The 19,260-nt window shown below is 46.1% G+C and overlaps 2 protein-coding genes across 2 annotated transcripts; both read right to left on the bottom strand.

Moving 5' to 3' along the window:
- Positions 1-224: 224 nt before the first annotated feature.
- Positions 225-13,996, bottom strand: IRAK2 (interleukin 1 receptor associated kinase 2). Its single transcript, XM_058812877.1, has 13 exons — positions 13,711-13,996; positions 12,231-12,410; positions 9,766-9,930; positions 8,947-9,059; positions 7,344-7,538; positions 6,833-6,897; positions 6,272-6,386; positions 5,884-5,993; positions 5,328-5,523; positions 4,592-4,654; positions 3,352-3,552; positions 2,683-3,187; positions 225-2,391 (listed from the first exon to the last, which is right to left on the bottom strand). The coding sequence occupies exons 1-13, from the start codon at positions 13,901-13,903 to the stop codon at positions 2,273-2,275; spliced, it is 2,220 nt and encodes a 739-aa protein (XP_058668860.1). The 5' UTR covers positions 13,904-13,996; the 3' UTR covers positions 225-2,272.
- A 1,512-nt stretch (positions 13,997-15,508) lies between these two features.
- On the bottom strand, positions 15,509-18,834 carry VHL (von Hippel-Lindau tumor suppressor). Its single transcript, XM_058812881.1, has 3 exons — positions 18,599-18,834; positions 18,098-18,208; positions 15,509-17,732 (listed from the first exon to the last, which is right to left on the bottom strand). The coding sequence occupies exons 1-3, from the start codon at positions 18,825-18,827 to the stop codon at positions 17,560-17,562; spliced, it is 513 nt and encodes a 170-aa protein (XP_058668864.1). The 5' UTR covers positions 18,828-18,834; the 3' UTR covers positions 15,509-17,559.
- Between the last annotated feature and the right edge of the window lie 426 nt (positions 18,835-19,260).

Genomic DNA, 19,260 nt, shown 5'->3' with positions numbered 1-19,260 from the left:
GCACCACAGGAACCTTGGTAATTAATTTTACAGTGAAATTCTTCTCTAGAGCCATCAGAAAGGAAAAAAATCAGCTTTTTGACACTGAATGAAGATTGAATAAACATGTTTGTACTAATAATTGCTACAGAGAGCAAAGTGACCTTGAGCTGCTTTTGCCCAAATAGGGTGGAATGAGATATATTTACTGTGCCATAAATCATGAAAAAGCAGGCTAGAAAGAGGAATTTTTCAGGTTTTTTATTCAAAAAGCTATTATTAAATGGTAATGCATAAACTCTTGTGAACTGCCAAGTTACATAAGGTGTTAAGGTAAGACCACACAGTGTCTTATATGTGCCATACTAAATACTTAGGTAATCTGTAAGACTACCTAAATCACCTCAGAATGTTTTAAAACTATCAGGGTACAAGACAAAGAATAACAATTCCATCTGGTGACTACAGGAGAACAAAACCTCTAAAGCACTTCCATGAAACAGAACTATGCACAAACTACATTTCTCAGTTTAAACTCTTGGGTTTGCCATTTCTGGAGCATAGCCATGTGCATTCCTTTCTGGAGAAGACACAAGCATTTTACCACAGGTCTCCCAGAATATACCAGTGAAAAACAATTAATATTACATTTTCAGTGCCATAAAGTATCTTGATAAATCTGTAGAATTAAGTACTTATTGACCAATCTGAGTATACAATGTTTCTTATGTCAGTACTAATCTTATCTTGGTTTGATTCTGGTAAAATAAAAAAACATGTAAATATAAAGACAGTATCCAAGGCACTTATAATTAAGGAATTTTACCAGTTTTTAGTGTAGAGAATAACTTGAGAAATGTGTAGATAACTCCAGGACTCAGGTCTTTAGCTAAAATGCTTTTACTTGCTCATAATAATACATACAATGAACTAGGTACTGTACAAAAATAGAAGGGGTGAAGCCTTTATATAAAGCTAGGAATATATACTAGTACACAATTCCACTGAAAATAATTACATATAATTAATTTTATTTTTGTTCCCTAAACTGCACTGTGAATTGCAGCCCTTTCTGCACATCAGGCCCTGTTCCCCATGCTCAGGAGGCAGCTCACCTGTCTGTAAACAGAGCTACATACTCTGACAAATCTTTTGGTCCCTCATAAACCTGTTTTTCCCTAGACTGCACACAAGTGGAATATGCTAGCAATAATAAAAATAATAAATATCATAAAAACAAAAGTGATACTTTCTTGAGGGGGCTTTCACTTGATCATAAATACACCAGCATACTAGTTTCTATTTTTTCTTTTGCATGTGATCCCTGGGCCTGAGACTGAGGCTCCTACTGCTCCTACAACTAAGGGATACCCACAAGGATTCCTCTGAGAATGCCTGGTGAGTGTGGAACCATCAACAAGTCCTCTTATTAGCTTATATTTGACCCATTGCCAAAATAAATACAACAAATTATGTTTCAAGTGTCCTATAAAAAAATCAGAGCTATTTTAAATTAAAATCTTTCCTAATCCAAAATATACAACAGTTACCATGTGAAACACAATGAGAAACATTTCCATGTATAGGACACTTAGAAAAAAATAATTCCCAAAAATACTCCTACGAAGTATTAAACATGGTCTCAGAGCTCCCAACAGTGAACTGAAAGGTTGGACTTCAGTGATGTCACATGTATGTGGAGGGAAGCTCAGAGAGTGGAGGAAAGTGGCTGAAGTTAATTACCTACACCTGTGGTCAGTGCAGTTCAAACTGAGGTGAAGCTGTACAACATTCTGAGAACTTGCACAAAAATCCCTCTCAGGTAATGCAGTGGTTCTGGGTGTGTGGACTAAGATTGTACAGAACAGGAGAGAGCCACTGGCAAACTGCCAGCAGCTCTGGGGATTCCTGTCTGGGCAAACAGCACAGGGCACTGCTGCCTGCCACTGCTCAGTGTTTGCCCTGCAGCTCCTGGGACTGTGGCTTAAGGACACCAACAGATGCTTCCTGAAACACACTGCAAATCAATCACAAATTATTATGGCACTTGCATTTGCCATTCCTTTACACATTGCAGATGAAAAGTGGGACTGTGCTTTAATCTGCTATAGAACAGTTATTTTCTGGTGCTTCTCTATGTGGTACTTCTTGTTTCCTTCAGTCAGGGCTAGTGTTCCTGATTGAAACCTGCTACCTAATCTTATGTGAAAGGTGCATTTTTACCGTCCTTGTAATGAGGACACAGTCCTTCTTTCTTCTTCTGAGCTGGCCACTGCTAATTAATCCATCCAATTTACGATTCAAAAAGTTCAGAACTGTTTAACTTGTCCTCTTCATACAGCAAAATATTTTCCATGAGCTTCTTTTTTTGATCATTTATCTGTATTTTCCAAGATGTCTCTCTGGCTGAAGCTGAAAAACAAAAAAGCCCAAATACTGAGGGAAAAAATCCATGTATTGTCTAAGGAATAGATGATAATTTTAAATTTAAGAAAAAGCAAGCAAGCAACCAACCAACCAGCCAAAACTGGCTTCGGAAAAAATCTGAGAGAAACCTGCTAAATGTTTTGTAGATTTATTAGTAAATTCATAACCAAGGAGAAAAGATTTACTGATATGTGTTTAAAAGTAGGAAGTGGAACCTAAGCAGTTCTGGAGGAAGGAGTAATTAGTCCCTGTATTGTCAGAGGAGGACACTTTTACCTTGTGGAGCACACGAGGAGTCCAGGTCTGTGTTTCCCTGCACACAGGGGCCCTGTGCAGCAGCTGCTGTCTCCAGGGTGCCATCGCCTCTGGCGCACGCCAGGCTTCTCTCCTGCAGTCCCTGGGCAGGCTTCCCCTGCTTGACCCTGTCACCACAGCCTGACCCTTCTTCTGGGCCGGTGCACTTGTGGCGAGGTAACTCCTCGGAGGATTTTTCTGGAGGATTCCACACGAAACTGCTGGACTCATCTGACTCACAGGGCACCCGTGACACGTAGATGCCGCAGGCGTCGGGCACCGCAGGCGCGCAGGGGCTGGCGCTGCTCCCCGCGGCTGCCCGCGCGCTCTCCTCCCCAGCGCCCACTGCTGAGGGCACGTCCACGCTCACACTGCCTGTCTCATCATCAGTTTCTTCTGGGGTGTTCATGGAGAATCCACAAGTGCTGCTTCCACAGATGTAATGCTCCTTTAATTTGTTTTCAGCCATTTCCATAATTTCACGTACCTGTTTTTAACAACCGAATCTGTGAATGTGTAATAATTGTTGTACCCCTGCTTACACATATTCTCCTATGTCAACACTCACAAAGTAAGCATGACATGAATGTTGTAGCTTTACACCCTGATGACAAGGAGACTTAAATCTTGGCCATGTATTTAAAATATTACCTCTGCTATGTTTGAATTCTTCTTTCTCAGGCAAAGGCAGCTGGCTGATGCAAAATCAACAGCCACCTCTTCCAGCAAGTGCCCTGCTTTTCTGTCTAGGTATTTGCAGCAGATTTCCTTGGCAGCCAGTTTTTCCAAATTTTTTCCTTTGGAGTCTGAGCTTTCTTTTGCTGTTTGAATTTCGTCGGCAATCATATCTTTCTGTTCAAAGGAAGGAGATGCATTAGTGAAGGCAAAATGAACACAAGCATTTATTTTTGTCTGAATCTCTGAGAATCAGTATTGCTGTGTATTTGTCATTGGGGTTCCTCAATGCCTGGTTTACAGACTGAAAACCTTTAATGATGTCTGTTCATGCAACTGACTGAAATGTTTGTTCTCACAGGAGAGAAAAAGGCCAGTGGCTTTCTCTGCATGTGTCCAATGTCAAATTCCCTAAAGCAGGGCAAGCTCTTCCTGGCGTGCGCTCATTTATATAGGAATGCAAAAGAGCCAACACTGTGTAGAGCAGCATTCTTACGCAGGCCTTTGTAACACATGTTAAAGAAATCAGGAACACAGGATCTTTGATTTTCTGAACCCCTCTGGACACTTCTGAATTGCTTGCAGATAGTGGGAATACTGCTGTTCTCCCCTCCAAGGCTTCAGCCAGACAAGAAATCAGGAGTACATGCCACAGAAGGAATGCAGGTGAAGGCTGCTTTCTACAGATGGTGTTAATGCATTCAGGGAGTTTGGCTCTTCTGATTGCTTGTGAAAGTGGTTCATGTAGCTCTAACCTCAGCTTGGGAAATGGGTGAGGACATCAGTTCCAGGCATGAGCACAAGACAAACGCCTGATAAACATCATGATGAGCTTCTGCAGCTCCTGCCTGCCCAGGTTTCCCCACTCACTGTGGCTTATACCACCTCCTCCTGGCACACAGAAAATATGCGGCAGCATTTCAGCACAAAGCCTTGTCTCCTAAATATTTATCTATTATGCAGTCTCTCCCAGTGCAATTCAGGCCAGCACCCATGAGTGGGTATGTGAAATGGGAATATCTACTGTGCTTCTGTTCTAATGGCAGGCAGGCTACTGACATTCATAGAACCAGGATTTGGCTCCTAAACTTCCCTTCTGCAGGACATGTACAGCAGACAGCAAATATCAAATTGTATTTAAATAAAATTAAAATTATTTTTATGACAGCGACCCCATTAATTTCTATTGGTGTTCATTACTGTTGCTTTTTCTTACCAGGTAAATCAGGTGTCTGTCTTCATCCAGTGCCTTCATCCCAGTCAGTATCTCTGCTAAGACCTAGAAAGTATATTTGAAAGATAAAATTATTTGTTCAGAACAAACTAAAATTTTAAAATTAAGTTTCTAACTAAAGAAGTATTGAACTTTTAATGCATTCTGGTATTATATTTTTACTTCAGATGGCTTAACAATGCCAGCTCAGGGTATTTATGAGACTTTAGATCTACCTCAAGAGCCAAGTCCAGATTTTATAGTTCAATAGATATTGCTGAAACAAAGAATAAGAAGAAAGTAAAGCTAAATGTAGATAAGAAATCATACTGAACAGAGTAACTTCCTACTTAAATGGAAACACCTGGAGATGGGTGACATCATAGACTATCAATTATTTTAGCTGAAACTATAAATGAACTGGCAATGTTTGTAGAAGTTCATGTGGTGAGTCTGCCAGAATTTTGAGCATCTGGTTTGTTTTAAGCCATCAGCAGTAGTACTTTATTTACAATAAAAAACATTTTTGTTTATTTTATTCAAAAGATTCACCTAATTTTGCCGCAAACTGAGATATATTTGGAGTGTGAACAATTCAAACCAGGATTTCAACACATTATAGAGCCCACAACTATAATATGAAATTGCCAGCAAAACAACCATATCAGGTACTTACTCTTATATTCAATTTCTTGTCTAGATACATCAAAAACCAGAGCATGGAAAAAAGGCAACATACCACACCACAGCTGAATATATCCACTTTTTCTGTTAACTGCCCATGTCTGACAAAATCTTCTGGCAGGTAAGTAAGAGAAGCTTGCAGGACTTTGGTTTTCATCACGGCATATTCTGATTTTTTATCAGAAGAATGCAGCCGCAGTCCAGAATGCCCAAGCTTTGGTGTAAAGTTTTCATCCAACAGGACATTTGAGCTGCGATAATGACAGACAAATAACAATATTGGTCAAATAATTATTTTATCTTGTGGCAAAGAGTTAGTTTTATACTTTTAAACTTAAGCACTGAAAGTGTCAAGCATTTGGCCTCCTGCATAGCACTGAAAGGATTAAGAATGTTAGAAAGCAAGAAGGGGAAAAATCAAGCACACAAAAATTCAAAATAATTTACTGCCATCATTTAGGAAAGAGAGACAGGTTAAACAAAAAATGGCAAAGGCCCTACAGAACAAGGGACAGCAGAAAATACTGCAAATGGATTTCCAAATTGTATAAACTTTAGCCGTGACTAATTACCAGGTAACCAAGGAAGTGCTGATATGCCAAAGCACTCACCTCTTGATATTCCCATGAAGAATTCCAAAATTATGCAAATACTCTACTGCTCTGACAACTCCTAAAGAAATGCTAATTCGCATCTCCCAGGTCAGTGGAGCAGAATCATCCTGCAAAGAAAGGAGGAAAAAATTGTTAATTAATGGAATAAAACACTCTAAGACATCAATAGTTTAGAAAACCAAAGGCTCAGCTGAGTCAAACTCCAGGCAAAACTCCAAACCCCAGGAGAGGAGCTGCTGCCTTTCTGGTGCTTGCAGCCAGGGCACTGGGCACCTTTTTTTTTCTGTCTGTTTCTCAGAAATCAAAGAGATGCAATTGTTTTTCCTGGAATTGCAGGAGAGGACTTGCAATCACAAGTAGGTGTCAGCCCCAGATTATTACTCACGTGGCACTGCAGCTTGTTTTGCAGGGAGCCATTGGGCAAGTAGGGATATATCAGACAGTGTGATCCAGTTTCCACCGAGAAGCCCAGCAGCTGCAGAATGTTTATGTGACAGCACCTGCAGGCACACATCAGCAGTGACTTGCAAATGATGTAACAGCAATGCAGAAAAATACATTCCCGAGCTGGAGCAAGTTCCTAAATTCAAGGCAACTGGAAGGGTGTGCTGCAGCTGGAGGCACAGCTGGGGGCACAGCTGGGGCACAGCTGGAGGCACAGCACAGTCTGGGCAGCAGACAGCAGGAGGCTGACTGAGCAAGAGCCCATCACATTGCAGCAGGGGTACAGGGTGGGCACTGTGTCCTCCCCAGCCCAAGGCTGTGCCAGCCAGGACCAGCAGTACCCCCGGGCACTGTGCTGCTTGCCCAGGGCTCCCACACAGGCAGCACAAGCCCGCTTGTCCCAGCCCAGAACAGTGCCTGGAGCACACGCCCCCGTGTTTAACACCCAGCACCAGACCACGAGCAGGACAGGCACCACTGCCTCTGACAGCCAACCACTCACCGAAAGCAAATCTGCACCTCTGTATGAAAGAACCTCTGGGTGGAATCTGGGCTCGTGCATTCCAGCTGAAAAATGAAAACATGCAAGAGAATGTCATTGGAAATTACTAGGACTTTGCATTTATACAGATCTGGTAGTCTCTAGATGACAAGCTAGTGCAGGAAACAGGCAAGTACCACTCATGGCAACATTAAGTCAAAGGCAGTAATTAATTGGCAATTAGAACAAAAAGTTGTGTAAAGACACCCCCGATCCAATCATCAATGCAGGCAGCTATACTGTAGGCTACTCCTATCTATAGAATTAATGGAACTACTCACATGAGTAAAGTATTCATCAAAGTGTGTTTTCTGAATTTAGGTTTAATTATTTACATAATTTCATTTTTACCTCCCCTCTTGTGTAGTTATTCTGGTTCCTTCCCACACAATATTAGACAACAGCTGCTAAAGGACACCTGCAATGTCATGCTAATAAGACACCCTCTTCTACAAAAAGGTGCAGTACTTGCCTCTTTGAGTCTTTTGATGACAAACACCATGTTGTTCCTCTGACCTTTGTAGACATCTGCGAAAGTACCTTCACAGATTCTGTTCTTGTCACTGAAGCTGTTGGTGGCATTAGCAATTTCCCTCTGGGTCCAAAGGAGACTCCCGCTAGGAAGGTCAGCCATCGTCTCCTGCTGGGGAGCAGAAGAGCTGCAGGGCTGCACATGTGTAGGAGAAACAAGTTTATCTCATGATAATTCATATGCTTTTTCCCTCTTTCAGGGTCATATTTTCCTTCCCATGTTTTAAGCAATCATTGTGATTGCTGAATGAAACTGTGAAAGGCACTATGCAATCACTCCTTAGGGTGTAGGCAACTCCTGTATTCATGTGTTGGGATGAGTAAAACTTTTGCACAGTAGAAGTGAAATCAGTTACCAATCCTGCACTTCCACCTTTCCCAGGAAAGAGACTTAGTTTTGTTTAAAAGTCCATATATTTATGTGAAGTGATGTTAGTCTGATTTACAAAAGATCTTAATCTTTATAGCTGGGTTACATATTAAGAAACAGCTGGATGAGAAAGTGGGGTCCCTCATAATGTAATTATGCTCTGGTAAACTTCATATCTACTTTTGAAGCACCTGATGTCAGTTGCACAATAATTCGTTGCTTCCCGTGTGGCAAGTTCCAATACCAAGTATAATTACAGTCCTGCTGGAGCCTAATCATGCAGCTTTCACAACCTTAATGTGCACCCAACTTGAGGAAATAAAGCACTAACTTCTTCTCAAGAAACTCTGAAACTACTTGCACTCTGAGTCAGTCTTCCCTTCTGGCTGGTAATCCTGGACCATGTTACTGTGGAAGAGTTTAAAGCCTCAGACAAAATAAACCAAAGAAAACAGGCCAAGAACAACCATGATGGGACTAAGGTGTGCCCACAGATCTGGGAAACACTTTGGGGACAGGACAGATGTAGTTAGACTCTATGAAAGACGAGAGAACTGTGGGGAGGAAGGAACAGGACACTTCACGCTGAAATCATCTGGAACATGAGGAGAATTTTTCCCACTGTGATGGTTAAGCAGCTGAACAGGGGCTCAGAGAGGTGACGGAACCTTTACCTTGGGAGATTTTCAGTTGTCAGCTACACAAGGTTTTGAACAACATGACTAAATTCAATACTAGCCCAGTTTCGAGCAGAAACCACATTTTAAGTCTACAGTGAAACTAAACGAGGTATGTGGTTCTGACTAATCAGTGGTATATACTGTCCTGTCCGGCTATTGCACCAGAAATGTAAGTCTTCTGTAAAATCTACATGTGAGAGTCCTTCAAACTCAGTTGCTATTTGTGGGTATGCTATCCCTTCTGAGCTGTGCAGGAAATAATACTGTAAATTTTTCCCTCACTGGTCCTTCACTGGCAAAAAAAGTGATGTAACCACAAGCAATCTAACTGAAGCATTAGTACTGTATTCAGTCCAAACCCTTGGTATTGAGCTCAACGTTTCCACTACAGCAACATTTGTGTACAAGTAGAGGGATAAACTTTAACTGGAAAAAGACAGAATGTCATAAAGGTAATTTTCCTTGTATAATCAGAGAGCACTAAGGGGATTTACCTTCACACTCGATAAAACAGGAGGATTGGACTGTAGGGAATTCAAAAGCTCTCTCGGGGGAGGTGGTGGAGCAGGGAGGGAATACAAGGCTCCTTCAGAAGCAGCACCTGAAACTGAGATAACAGCATTGAAAACACACCTTAGTTTTGTGATACCACCACCTGTGACTAAGGACAAAGGTCTAAGAATTATGAAGATCTGGGGTATTTTTTTTTCAACCTTCTGATCAAAGATAATCTGTGACAAACTGTCAAACTGTGAAATTCTGTGTGGAGACAGGGAGCTCTCTTCCTGGTCCTTGTTTGCAGGATGACTGTGCAGCCCTCTCCAGCCCTGCTGGGGACATGGAGCTCCCTGTGCTGTGCTGCTGCAGATGCTCGCCCCAGCACGGGCTGGGCTTCTCCCTTCCCTCTCCCAGCAGAGGGGCTGCTGAGCCCTGCCCGGCTCTCTGCTGGCCGAGGGTTACTGTGCATGAAGAGAGGGACACGGGGCAGGACATGCATGCCTGGTGTAGTCTTTGTGTGGAGCCAGGATGGGATCAAGGCGTTCAGAGACCTGGGAATTATCCTGAGACCCCAGAGCACAGAGACAGCCAGCATCTCTCAGGCCAAGGGGGCCAAAGGAAGGATGACCAGGGAGCTGTGTGCTGAAGTCAGGAATAAACAGGAGACAGCAGTGCTGGGAAAACAGCAAGCACTCAGCTGTGCCCATCTGGGAGACAAGGTCTTCACTGTACTGTCCTGACCACAGACACACAGCAGCCTTGGCAATGCAGTCATTTCGTGTCAGAGCAAATCCAGAGTCCAGCACTGTACTTACTGCCTGATGGCACTGCTCCCAGGTGTGAGGAGTCTGGGCATGGCAACAAACTTAGGGCATTTTCTTTGTCTCTCCTTTTGCCTTCTGTGGGAGGGACAGATATGGTCTGTTTGGGTGGCTCTGGCTCTTCTTTCTCAGAGCTGGTGATGCTAGAGGCTGATGTCCCTTCAAAACAGAGCAAAGGGAAGATAAAGATAACCAGAGAAAACAGAGTCTGACTCTAATCAGTGACCACAAAATAATCCTAATCAGGACATCAGACTTCAAATTAACATAAACATTAAAATGAACATTCAAGCAATTTAGATGGCATTTAAATTGAGACTATACCCATGACATTAACTTTTACTTAAAATTAACAGGAACTAATTGCTTCAAATAAATACCAGCAATGACTATTCCAGAGATGCAGAGACTCTTACAAGAAGAAATTAGCAATAATGATATGTTTATCATTTTCTATATAACATCCTTCAGGTAATGATCTCAAATCACAAATACCTCCCAGCCTAAGGAAGGCATTGAGTTCTCTGCAGTTGTCATAGGACTGAGGGGAAGATGGACAGAACTATCTTGGGTTAAGCCAGTTAAATATTTTAGGACTGTCTTCAATTGTGTGATTTTAGTGCCATCCTAGGTCCATTCCCAGGAAAAACTTTCCTCCATAGGACTATTTGCAAGAAAGACTCATACTTCTACTTAGCAACAGAAAAAAAACAAACCAAAGACAATGTAGGGAAAACAAAATTGGTCAAAGCTCAAAACTTATTGATATATAAGGAAAGTTTATAGGATGAATTATTTATTCACTACAGCTCTAACAGATCCTGTGCTGTACAGGGTTTGGCAAAACCTCAGAGTCAGGCCTGAAAAAGCAACTTGAAGTCTGACTAAAGTGCAAAGATACAGTGTACAGGAACTTAAAACTATGTACACCTGAGGGGGATTATTCAGATGAGATTAAGCTACAGTTAGGATGGGAAGAAATACAGTACAAAAGTTCAGAATGCTGTGATATATGAGGTTGTCAAAATCTCCAAAGCAGGTAAATTCTTATCTCTTAAAATGCTCTTAAAACTGAGGTTGAAAAGGAGCCTGAAAATGCCCAGTGTGCACTAGGGGTGATATAAGGGCTTTCTCCTGGCTGTAGTTTTAAACTTTTATATGGCACCTTTTATCAGCAATACATTTAACATTCTCTTAAAAAATCCAAATTAATGGTTTTTTACATTATACAGAAAAAACATAAGCCCAAATATTACTAAATGGTGGTTCTTATCCTGCTGTTCTAAGAGCTTTGGTGATCTCAGAATCAAATGTGCCAGGCCTCTGTTTGCATCTGAAAACAGACAACAGCTTTGTGTTATTTTACTTGTACAAACAAAGGCCAGGAGTACCTGGAACAAGCAGGAAGCCCAGTGTTTGTTGTGTAATCTGGGCTACTGGTATGAACTGTGGGAGAGAAGCCAAGCACGTTCACGCTGAGGCTGAAGAACAGCAGGGCCTGAAGAGCCACAATGGCAGAAATGGGCATGCTCTCTTTGAGGTTTCCATCTGTTCTCCTCAATGCCACCTATGAACCCCGCTCTGAATGAAACCAGGTCTGAAAACTAAAACTCAGAACACTCATCTATTTTTGCTACTGTGTTAGAATGCTATGAAATCCCAAATTTTACAGGGTTTTAGGATTAGCTGTCAAACAGTCTGCAGGCGCTTAATCAAACCTGACAGTCCCTTCATTCTGCGGGCAAGTACCTGTATTCTGTTTTTTCCCTCACATGGTTTAACCTAGAAGTCTCAGAACTTAGCATCACTTCCCTTATTCAACCTACTTTTCAGGGTTTTTTATGACTTTTGCAATTTCCTGCATGTCAGACAAACAGGGCAGCACTGCAGCTAAGGAACTGACATAGAAAACATCATTATAGGCATTTCAAAGTGGGACTAGAGAGTGCAAAAAACTGTTGAATGGATGTAGAACCCTTTGGGAAGTAATCTGCCAGCAAAAGATCTCCCTTTGTGCTGTGTCTGATTCCTTTAAGTAGGAATGAATTGAACTATAGTCGTGTAAGGACCGCTTAGTGCCACAGGACCAGGCCTGAAGGGCACGGACTCTTTGTGCAGCCTCTGTGCTCTGAAATGCTGTCTGATGTATAAACGCACCAGGCCTGGTCTGGCCACAGCCCATCCTCCTGGCACTTCTGGAAGGGTCCAAGACGGGCACCACAAAGATGGGGTGATGAGCTGCGGGGAGCCGGGAGTCCACCCGTGTCACCTCTTCCCTCACACCACCACTCCTGCTCAAGTGAGCAGGGAATCACAATCAGTGGAGGCATTGTAGAATTTGACACAGGATGCGACTTCTAACAAAAAGCTTCTTCAGCTAGCAAGGAGGACATCCTAGGAGGGGCCAGGGGGCTGTGGGGAGCAGCACAGAGCTGTGGGAGGAAGGGGCAGCTACTCACAGTCCAGGATGACCTGAGCTGCTCGGTAAAGCTGCAGCCCTTGCAGCAGGTCCAGGAGCTGCTGCACTGTCGCCAGCCTCACTCCCCACCACCACATGAGCTCCCTCGTGATGCTGATCCCTGTCTTCTCCATGCACTTGATTTTCCGTAGCTCTGTTTGATCAGTGATCACATAGGAGGCTGGTGGGAGAGAATGGATATTTCTGTTTAAATATTAGAAAAAACAGGCAAAGGAAAGCAGGGCAGGCTAAGGTGTGAGATGCAGTTTGCTTTTGCATTTGTATATCTTTAAAAGAAAGGATCACAATAAATTACCTATGTGGACATGAAGAAATTTCTGTTCCTAAAGTAAGATATCACTTTTCTTCCTTCAACTATTCTGGAAAAAATTTTGTTCTATCAGAGACACTTGAAGACCCACTCATACTTGTCAGTGTATTTTCCCTGTAATCTTTCTCCTTAATACTTTGTACCAAAGTAAGGTTAGATTAAATTCCTGGGGTGATTCTCCCAAAATAGGAGAATCAGTGGAGTGGAGTGGCTGCACTGCCACTTGCATTCCTAAATCCCTGTGCTGTGGTGAGCCAAGCAATAGCTGAATCACCTGAGTGTTAGCCACACTCCAATAAAGCTATCAGGGAAATGCAGCTGTTTTTGGATCCTGTGCCAAAGCTGACCCTACACAATGTGTCCCAATTCCTGACCATGCCCGTCACCTCACTGTATTCTCCCCAGCTGACTTAGCCGTACAAACCCCGCTCCCCTGGTGAGTGCCCAGCTCCAGCCCACACACCCAGACACAGCACAGCCTGGAGTTCAGGGAAAAGGCCAGGGCTGGGGTGCTCGTGTGGAGACAAAGATCCCTGAGCTCTCACCACGGCTGGCTTTGGAAGGACATCAGAAATACAGCTTTGTGCATCTGAAGGTAGTGGAGATTAATCCCACCCTACATCAGGAAGTTTAACTGTGGTAAGAGCTTATTCAGCACAGTTAGGGATGTCACGTCAAATAAAGGAAAGCAGGTACTAAGAAAAGATTCAGCATAGAATTGTTTGTGCAGGGATACAGAAAAAAGAGTAAATAACTCAGGGACTATATTTTCTCTATTTACTGACTGTACCCAGCCAGGACCGAGAAAAACAGGGGCACAAAGTAGGAGGGAATATACATGAAGAGAAGGAGGAAATTAAAAAACAGAACATCTGAGCAGATGTGAGGGACGTTGTGGAAACAGGCAGTGAGAAGTGGCAGGAGACACAGTGTGACTGGAGAGGGAAGTGCGAAAGGTTGCGGAGAGTGAGGGGAAGGAGCCTGGCTGCCCAGGGAAAGCCAAGGAGCCACGGAAGTCTGGCATTCCAGCTGTGTTGGAGAAGCAAACCCAGAGTGGTGCCCGGGAATTCCCTGTTGACAGGATGTGCCCTGCCGAGCGCCGGGAAGCGCTGCCGTCCCTGCGCCGCCCCAGCTGCGCCGTGCCCCTCACCGAATCGCATCCAGTCGTAGTCGCTCAGGCAGTCCATCTTCTGGCAGAAGTCTTCCAGCACCCAGGCGGGCATGCTGTGGATGTAGAGCGCCGGGGCCGGGCCGGCCCTGGGGGCGAGGGCTGGCTGCTGCAGGGCCATGCCCGCGCGGTCCCGCTCCCGGTCCGGACAGCCCCTGGTCCCCGCCGCGGCCATCAGCAGCGCATGCTGCGCGCCGGGGCACGGGCAGCTCTCCGGCCTCTCCTCCGTTCCCCCGAGCCTGCTCTTCTCCGGGGCTGCCCGCACAGCCTGTCCCAGCCCTTCCCAGCCCGGCAGGCGCGCTCGCTGCCTGGGAGAGAGCCCGCGGCACTGCCGGCGATCCCCGGCGGGCTCCGAGCCCGCTTCCGGCTCCGGCTGACGTCAGGCCCCAGCCCCACATGCAAATCAGATTTTCCTTTCCAGGAGCGGTCATTGCTCCAGCCCGGTTGCCCCATTACGAGTGCCGGAAGCGAGGGGCGCTGTCCCGGGCGTTGCGCAGAGCCGGCGGTGCGGCCCAGCGGGACGGCCCCGGCAGGGCCGCGATCCCGGGCGCCGTGCCCGCCGCTCCTCGGGGGCCCGGCTGGCTCTGGAGAGCGGCTGCGAACACACTGGGGCCGTCCCGCAGCGCCTGCAGAGGATCGGGCACCGCCGGAGAAGCCGCAGAGCCGCCGGGCGGGGCCGCGCACGGACCCTCCGGCCGGGCTCGCCCTCACGGCCGCGCACCGGGGATCACCCGTTACAGTACGGTGCGATAGGCAGGGAGTGAGAGCTAAAGAACATCGGAACTGGTCGCAGCGCCAGGTCTTGCTTGTCAAGGGTTAGGTTTAAAATATGTTCTTAAAGTCAACAATTTTTTCACAGTTTTTTTTTTTTTTGCTTAACCTGATTTTGATAAAAACGTATAATTAATTAATTTGCCAGTGTAAATATTACCAATACTTCTGGCAAAAAGGAGAGCCTTCCTGCCATACTGCTGCTGCTAGAGACTGGCAGCAGATACGTCAGTGTAACTATCAGTCTTCTGGTCCTGTTGTTCATACTTAGCCCTAGGTCCAAATTTGTATGAATTGAAAGAAGTGCTCTAAGTTTTGACAGCTTTTAATTCAGCATTTCTTTGTACTCTGCATAGATGTTACAGTACAGCTTACTCTTGTTTTCAAACTTTCAAACTTTTGCAGTTTTCTACACTCCTGGCCTCAGAAATCATTAACTTCTTAGCTCTGCTGTGACAATGAAAAACTGAAAAATGCAATATTGTTGTAGCTATAAGATCAAAGAATGGGAAAAATAAACAAAACTACCAAAATTATATTTAAAATATGACAACTCAAAGACTGCCTTGGGATATAATAGTTGCATTTATGGGGTTTTCCCCTCCCTTTCCCCTGCTTACTGTCCCTCTGACACACACCTAAATGTTCTGAAAGTGATGTAAGACGAGACTGAAATTGTGTTGCAAAGAACTGCATAAAAGTAGGAAGAAAATACTTCTTCCCCTTAGGTACTGGAAAAACTTGTGAAACCATTTGAACTATTTACCTCGGCTGGAAACAAGGGGAAAGACCACATCCAGCCACGTGTATGACTTCAGTCCTGCCCTGAATGTCACAAGTAAGGCAGGTTCTTCCTGGGGAACTGAAATCGACTGAATAGAGGCTGGAACAATGCTGTATGTCCCTGCTCTGAGGCCTTCCCTTTCCCAGTGCTGTGGGCAGGGCTCTGCCGTGCTGTGAGCTCTGCCCGAGCCCCGGAGGCTGCAGTGTCAGCAGCATTTATTCCCCGGGTTCCGCTCCCCGGGCTGCCCCGCCGGCTCTCTGCTGCTCCCGCGGTGCCCAACGAGGCCGTGCTGGACCGACTGAAACCACCCAGGGCCAACGCAGCTGCCGCAAGGAAAGGACAGCTTTCACTCGTTACTAACCCATCTGAGTAACTGCTACGAGACTGCATTTCCCAATGTTCACGGGTTAAAGCCGGCTGGGGTTTCTCCAATCTTTTATTCTGATCCAAAGGAGCGCTCCAGAACAGAGAAATGCACTCTAATAAGAAACACAAGAAATCACAGACCCTGCCCAACTCAGAAATACCCAGAAGGTGTGTGCCATGTACAGACTGTTAAACCCAACACCTAATACCAATTCACATTACAGGAAAAGCTGCAGCCAAGCAGGTCAGCGATGCTGCCATGCTCACTGCAGTGCACAGCCCCACAGACAGCAGGGGAACCTCCCCTCAGGAATGGCCAGGAGCAGGGAACAGCACTCTCCCACGCTCAGGCTCCTCGGGGCACTGACCCCAGTCTGCTCCAGAGCCCTGCATGGGCTCACTTTCTCCTCAGAGAAATGTGAGAGGTGCTAAGAGCAGAACTGGACAGCAGCCCCGTTCCTGCCCAGACGCTGCCTGAAGCTCAGAGCTCATGACAGCCACAACACAGCCCTGCAGCAATGGGCTGGGCAGGCTCTACAGTCCAAAGTGTCTGTTTACTGCCCAACCACAGCGACTGTCAGACTATCATCAGTATCTGTATGAAGAGAATACACAGAGGCACTGGGGACTTACCTGACAGAATTACAGTCAGAAAGCTAGCAGGCATTTCCATTTTTATGTCAAAGATCAATTTCTTCAAATATATAACACAAACAAGTTTACAAATAGGGAGACATTGCATACTTACAAAATACATTGAGATTCTCGGTTTCACAGCTATTTTCAAAATGTACAACTGGAGAGAAACATATTCACAGAAATAACCTGCTTTATTTAATCTAACCAATCTGCTTCTAACCTGAGCTGCACCACATCTTGCTTGATGGACAATTCATGTAACACTAAACTACACTGCTTTGAACTCTCTGTGTTCACACCAGAGCACATTCCACTGAGATGTGGGGAATACAGAATACAGGCAAAGAAATATCATCTCTCCTTCTCCAGCCTGCCGCAAGCACGGCCCTGTTTGTGAGCTGGCTGTGTGAGCCAGTACAGCTCCCATGGGTCCTGAGAAGACACAGGCAGCTCGAGAGGCCACGCTCCCTGGAAAGGAAAGGCCTCCTACTACAACCTGGACTACAGCACTGCCAGGGGAAAAGACAGAACTTAAAGCCTCCACCTCCTGTGAACCCTGCACAGGCCGCTGGGGAAGCAGCTGTGGGGGACAAGGGTGTTCCAAAATGAGGGTCTGCTCTGTGGGGCTGAGATCAGCCAGGCAAGAATCCTATGACAAAGGCAAATAAGGCATTTGAGGTATGATGACAGTAAAAACATGTCAGACCTAGAGCTGATAGGACATGGTTTTGTACATGGAAAGGTAAGAGGCAGAATAACCTGCAAGCATTTACACATCATCTTTCCACCAGTGTAACGTTTGTCAGACCCTCAGGCACTGCTAGAAAACAAACCTCATGTACAAACCCCTCATGCTCTGTGACCCACAGGCACATTGAGGCACCATGTGAAAGGGAAATTCCATCAAAACAAATTACTCAAACAACACTCATGACTCTTACAACCATTAGTCTGGGCTAAATTAATCCTTGGTGTAATTTGCTTTCTACTACAATGAAAATTACTTTGTATGAATATTTTCCATTTAGCTGCCCTGATCTTACCCTACAGTTTGCGATAGCTGCAATGAAGAAATTAACTGAACCATCAGAACCCAGCATGCCTCCCAGTGCTATTCAGTCTTTGGGATTTAACTGTCACCAAAGTTACTGAGTTTATGTTTCAAAACGTTAAACGGAGGCATCAGCTGGTGTGCGTCCTGGCGACTCTCACTGCTCACTCAATGGTTTGTAATGAGGAGTCTGAAGTGAATCATGCTGTTATTCCACAATTTAGTTCCTCAGTGCTTCACTCCTCTCCAGAGAGAGCCGCCGAAGATCCTTCCAAATGTCAGGATGATCCTCCAGCTCGTCGTATAGCGACTGAACAATGTCCAGTTTCCTGTAGTCCATGGGGCTGACCAGGCTGCGCACAACCTGCAGACACCTCTCCTTCAGGGTGAACACTGCAGTCAGACACAAGCACAACACAGCCTCGTCACAAGGGCCCACAGCTGCTGCTCCAATGCCAACAGTGCTGCTCTGAGCCTGCGAGCGCAGAGCACAGCCCGCAGCAGTGACCCGCCACAGGCTGGGCTCTCCAGACACAAGACCAGTGTGGTTCTGCCATGAGGCACCTGCAGAAACCCGTCTGAAAGGAGCTCTGCCACCAGCTCCATCCAATACAACAGCTCTACCTACAAGCCCTCACCACCTCTTCCAGTGTGTGAGCAGGTTTAATTTCATGAGGATCTGATTTCTCACTAATCCTAACAGGTCCAGAGAGACCAGGTTCAGAGTTCCCTACAGCACGTGTGGTCCTGTCCCTTACCTGGCAGTGTGATGTCAGCTTTGGTCACATTGGGGGCTGCCACGAACAGCTCCTGCTGGTTGACGAGCAGCCCGTCATAGGTCCCTGCATCCCGGAACAGCCAGAGGTGCCCTGGCAGGGAACAAGGTGGGAATGCACCAATTACAGAACTTTTTAATGAGCGCCGCTGAGGGGCATCTACTCGCAAGGGACCAAGCTCTCCAGCTGAGCCCTGTGCGCACAGGGCACTACCACGGCCCCAGTCACTGGAATGAATGGGGAGGGGAAAGGGAAAAGGGGAAAAGGAGAGGGAAAAAGGAAAGGAAAAGGGGGAAAAGAAAGAAGAAGAGCAAAGGAAATTGAGAGAGAAAAAGAGAAAAGGAAAGGTAAGAGTGGAAGAAGGAAAAAGGGAAGAGAAAGGAAAAAGGGGATGGTGGGACGGCAAAAGGGTAAATTCCACCGCCATCAGCTCACCCACCCGGGCCCCGCGGGGCCCAAGCCCGTCCCGTCCGCCGTACCCACCCCGGTAGCTGCGCATGACGCGCCCGCTGCGCGGCTGCAGCACCGGGTAGCAGCGCGGCCGGCCCTCGAAGTCCAGCCAGACGGGCAGCACGCAGCGGGGGCTGTGGTTGTTGAACACGACCTCGGAGAGCTCCCGCGTGTTGACCGAGCGCAGCACGGACCCGGACTCGGAGCCGGCCTCGGCCTCGGGCCCAGCCCCGCCCGGGCGCCCCGGGCCTGGCGGCGACATCGCGGCCCCGGCCCGCCGCGCGCAGGCGCCAGGGGCAGGCACCGCTCATCGCGCATGCGCTGCGAGGCTCGCTGAGGGGCGGGGCCCGGCGCGAGGGGCGGGGCCTTCAAACGCCCTCATTTTAACAAACAGACGGAAAACAGCAACGGGCGCTCGGAACGCGAGCTGGCACCGAGAGCTGCGAGGTCTCCGTCACGTCTTATCGCCCAGCAGGCTCAGTTCACAGCTCTTGTGACTGAGGCACTGGGCTCACCAGGGCGCCACAAACCAATTCTTCCTCAGCCAGTAACAGTTAACCTGCCGGCTCCTTCCTCTCCCGATCTTAGTGTACCAAAAGATTCCTTTATCCTTCAGCTATAGATTCACAAACACTGTATTATCTTTCTTACACACATGAAAACACTAAAATTTGAGAAAAATTAACTAGACATTG

The sequence above is a fragment of the Ammospiza caudacuta genome, chromosome 12 (assembly GCF_027887145.1).
Source record: "Ammospiza caudacuta isolate bAmmCau1 chromosome 12, bAmmCau1.pri, whole genome shotgun sequence".
Lineage (NCBI taxonomy): Eukaryota > Metazoa > Chordata > Aves > Passeriformes > Passerellidae > Ammospiza > Ammospiza caudacuta.
Note: the sequence above shows the minus strand (reverse complement) of the source record. Positions and strands in the feature narration are given on the sequence as shown.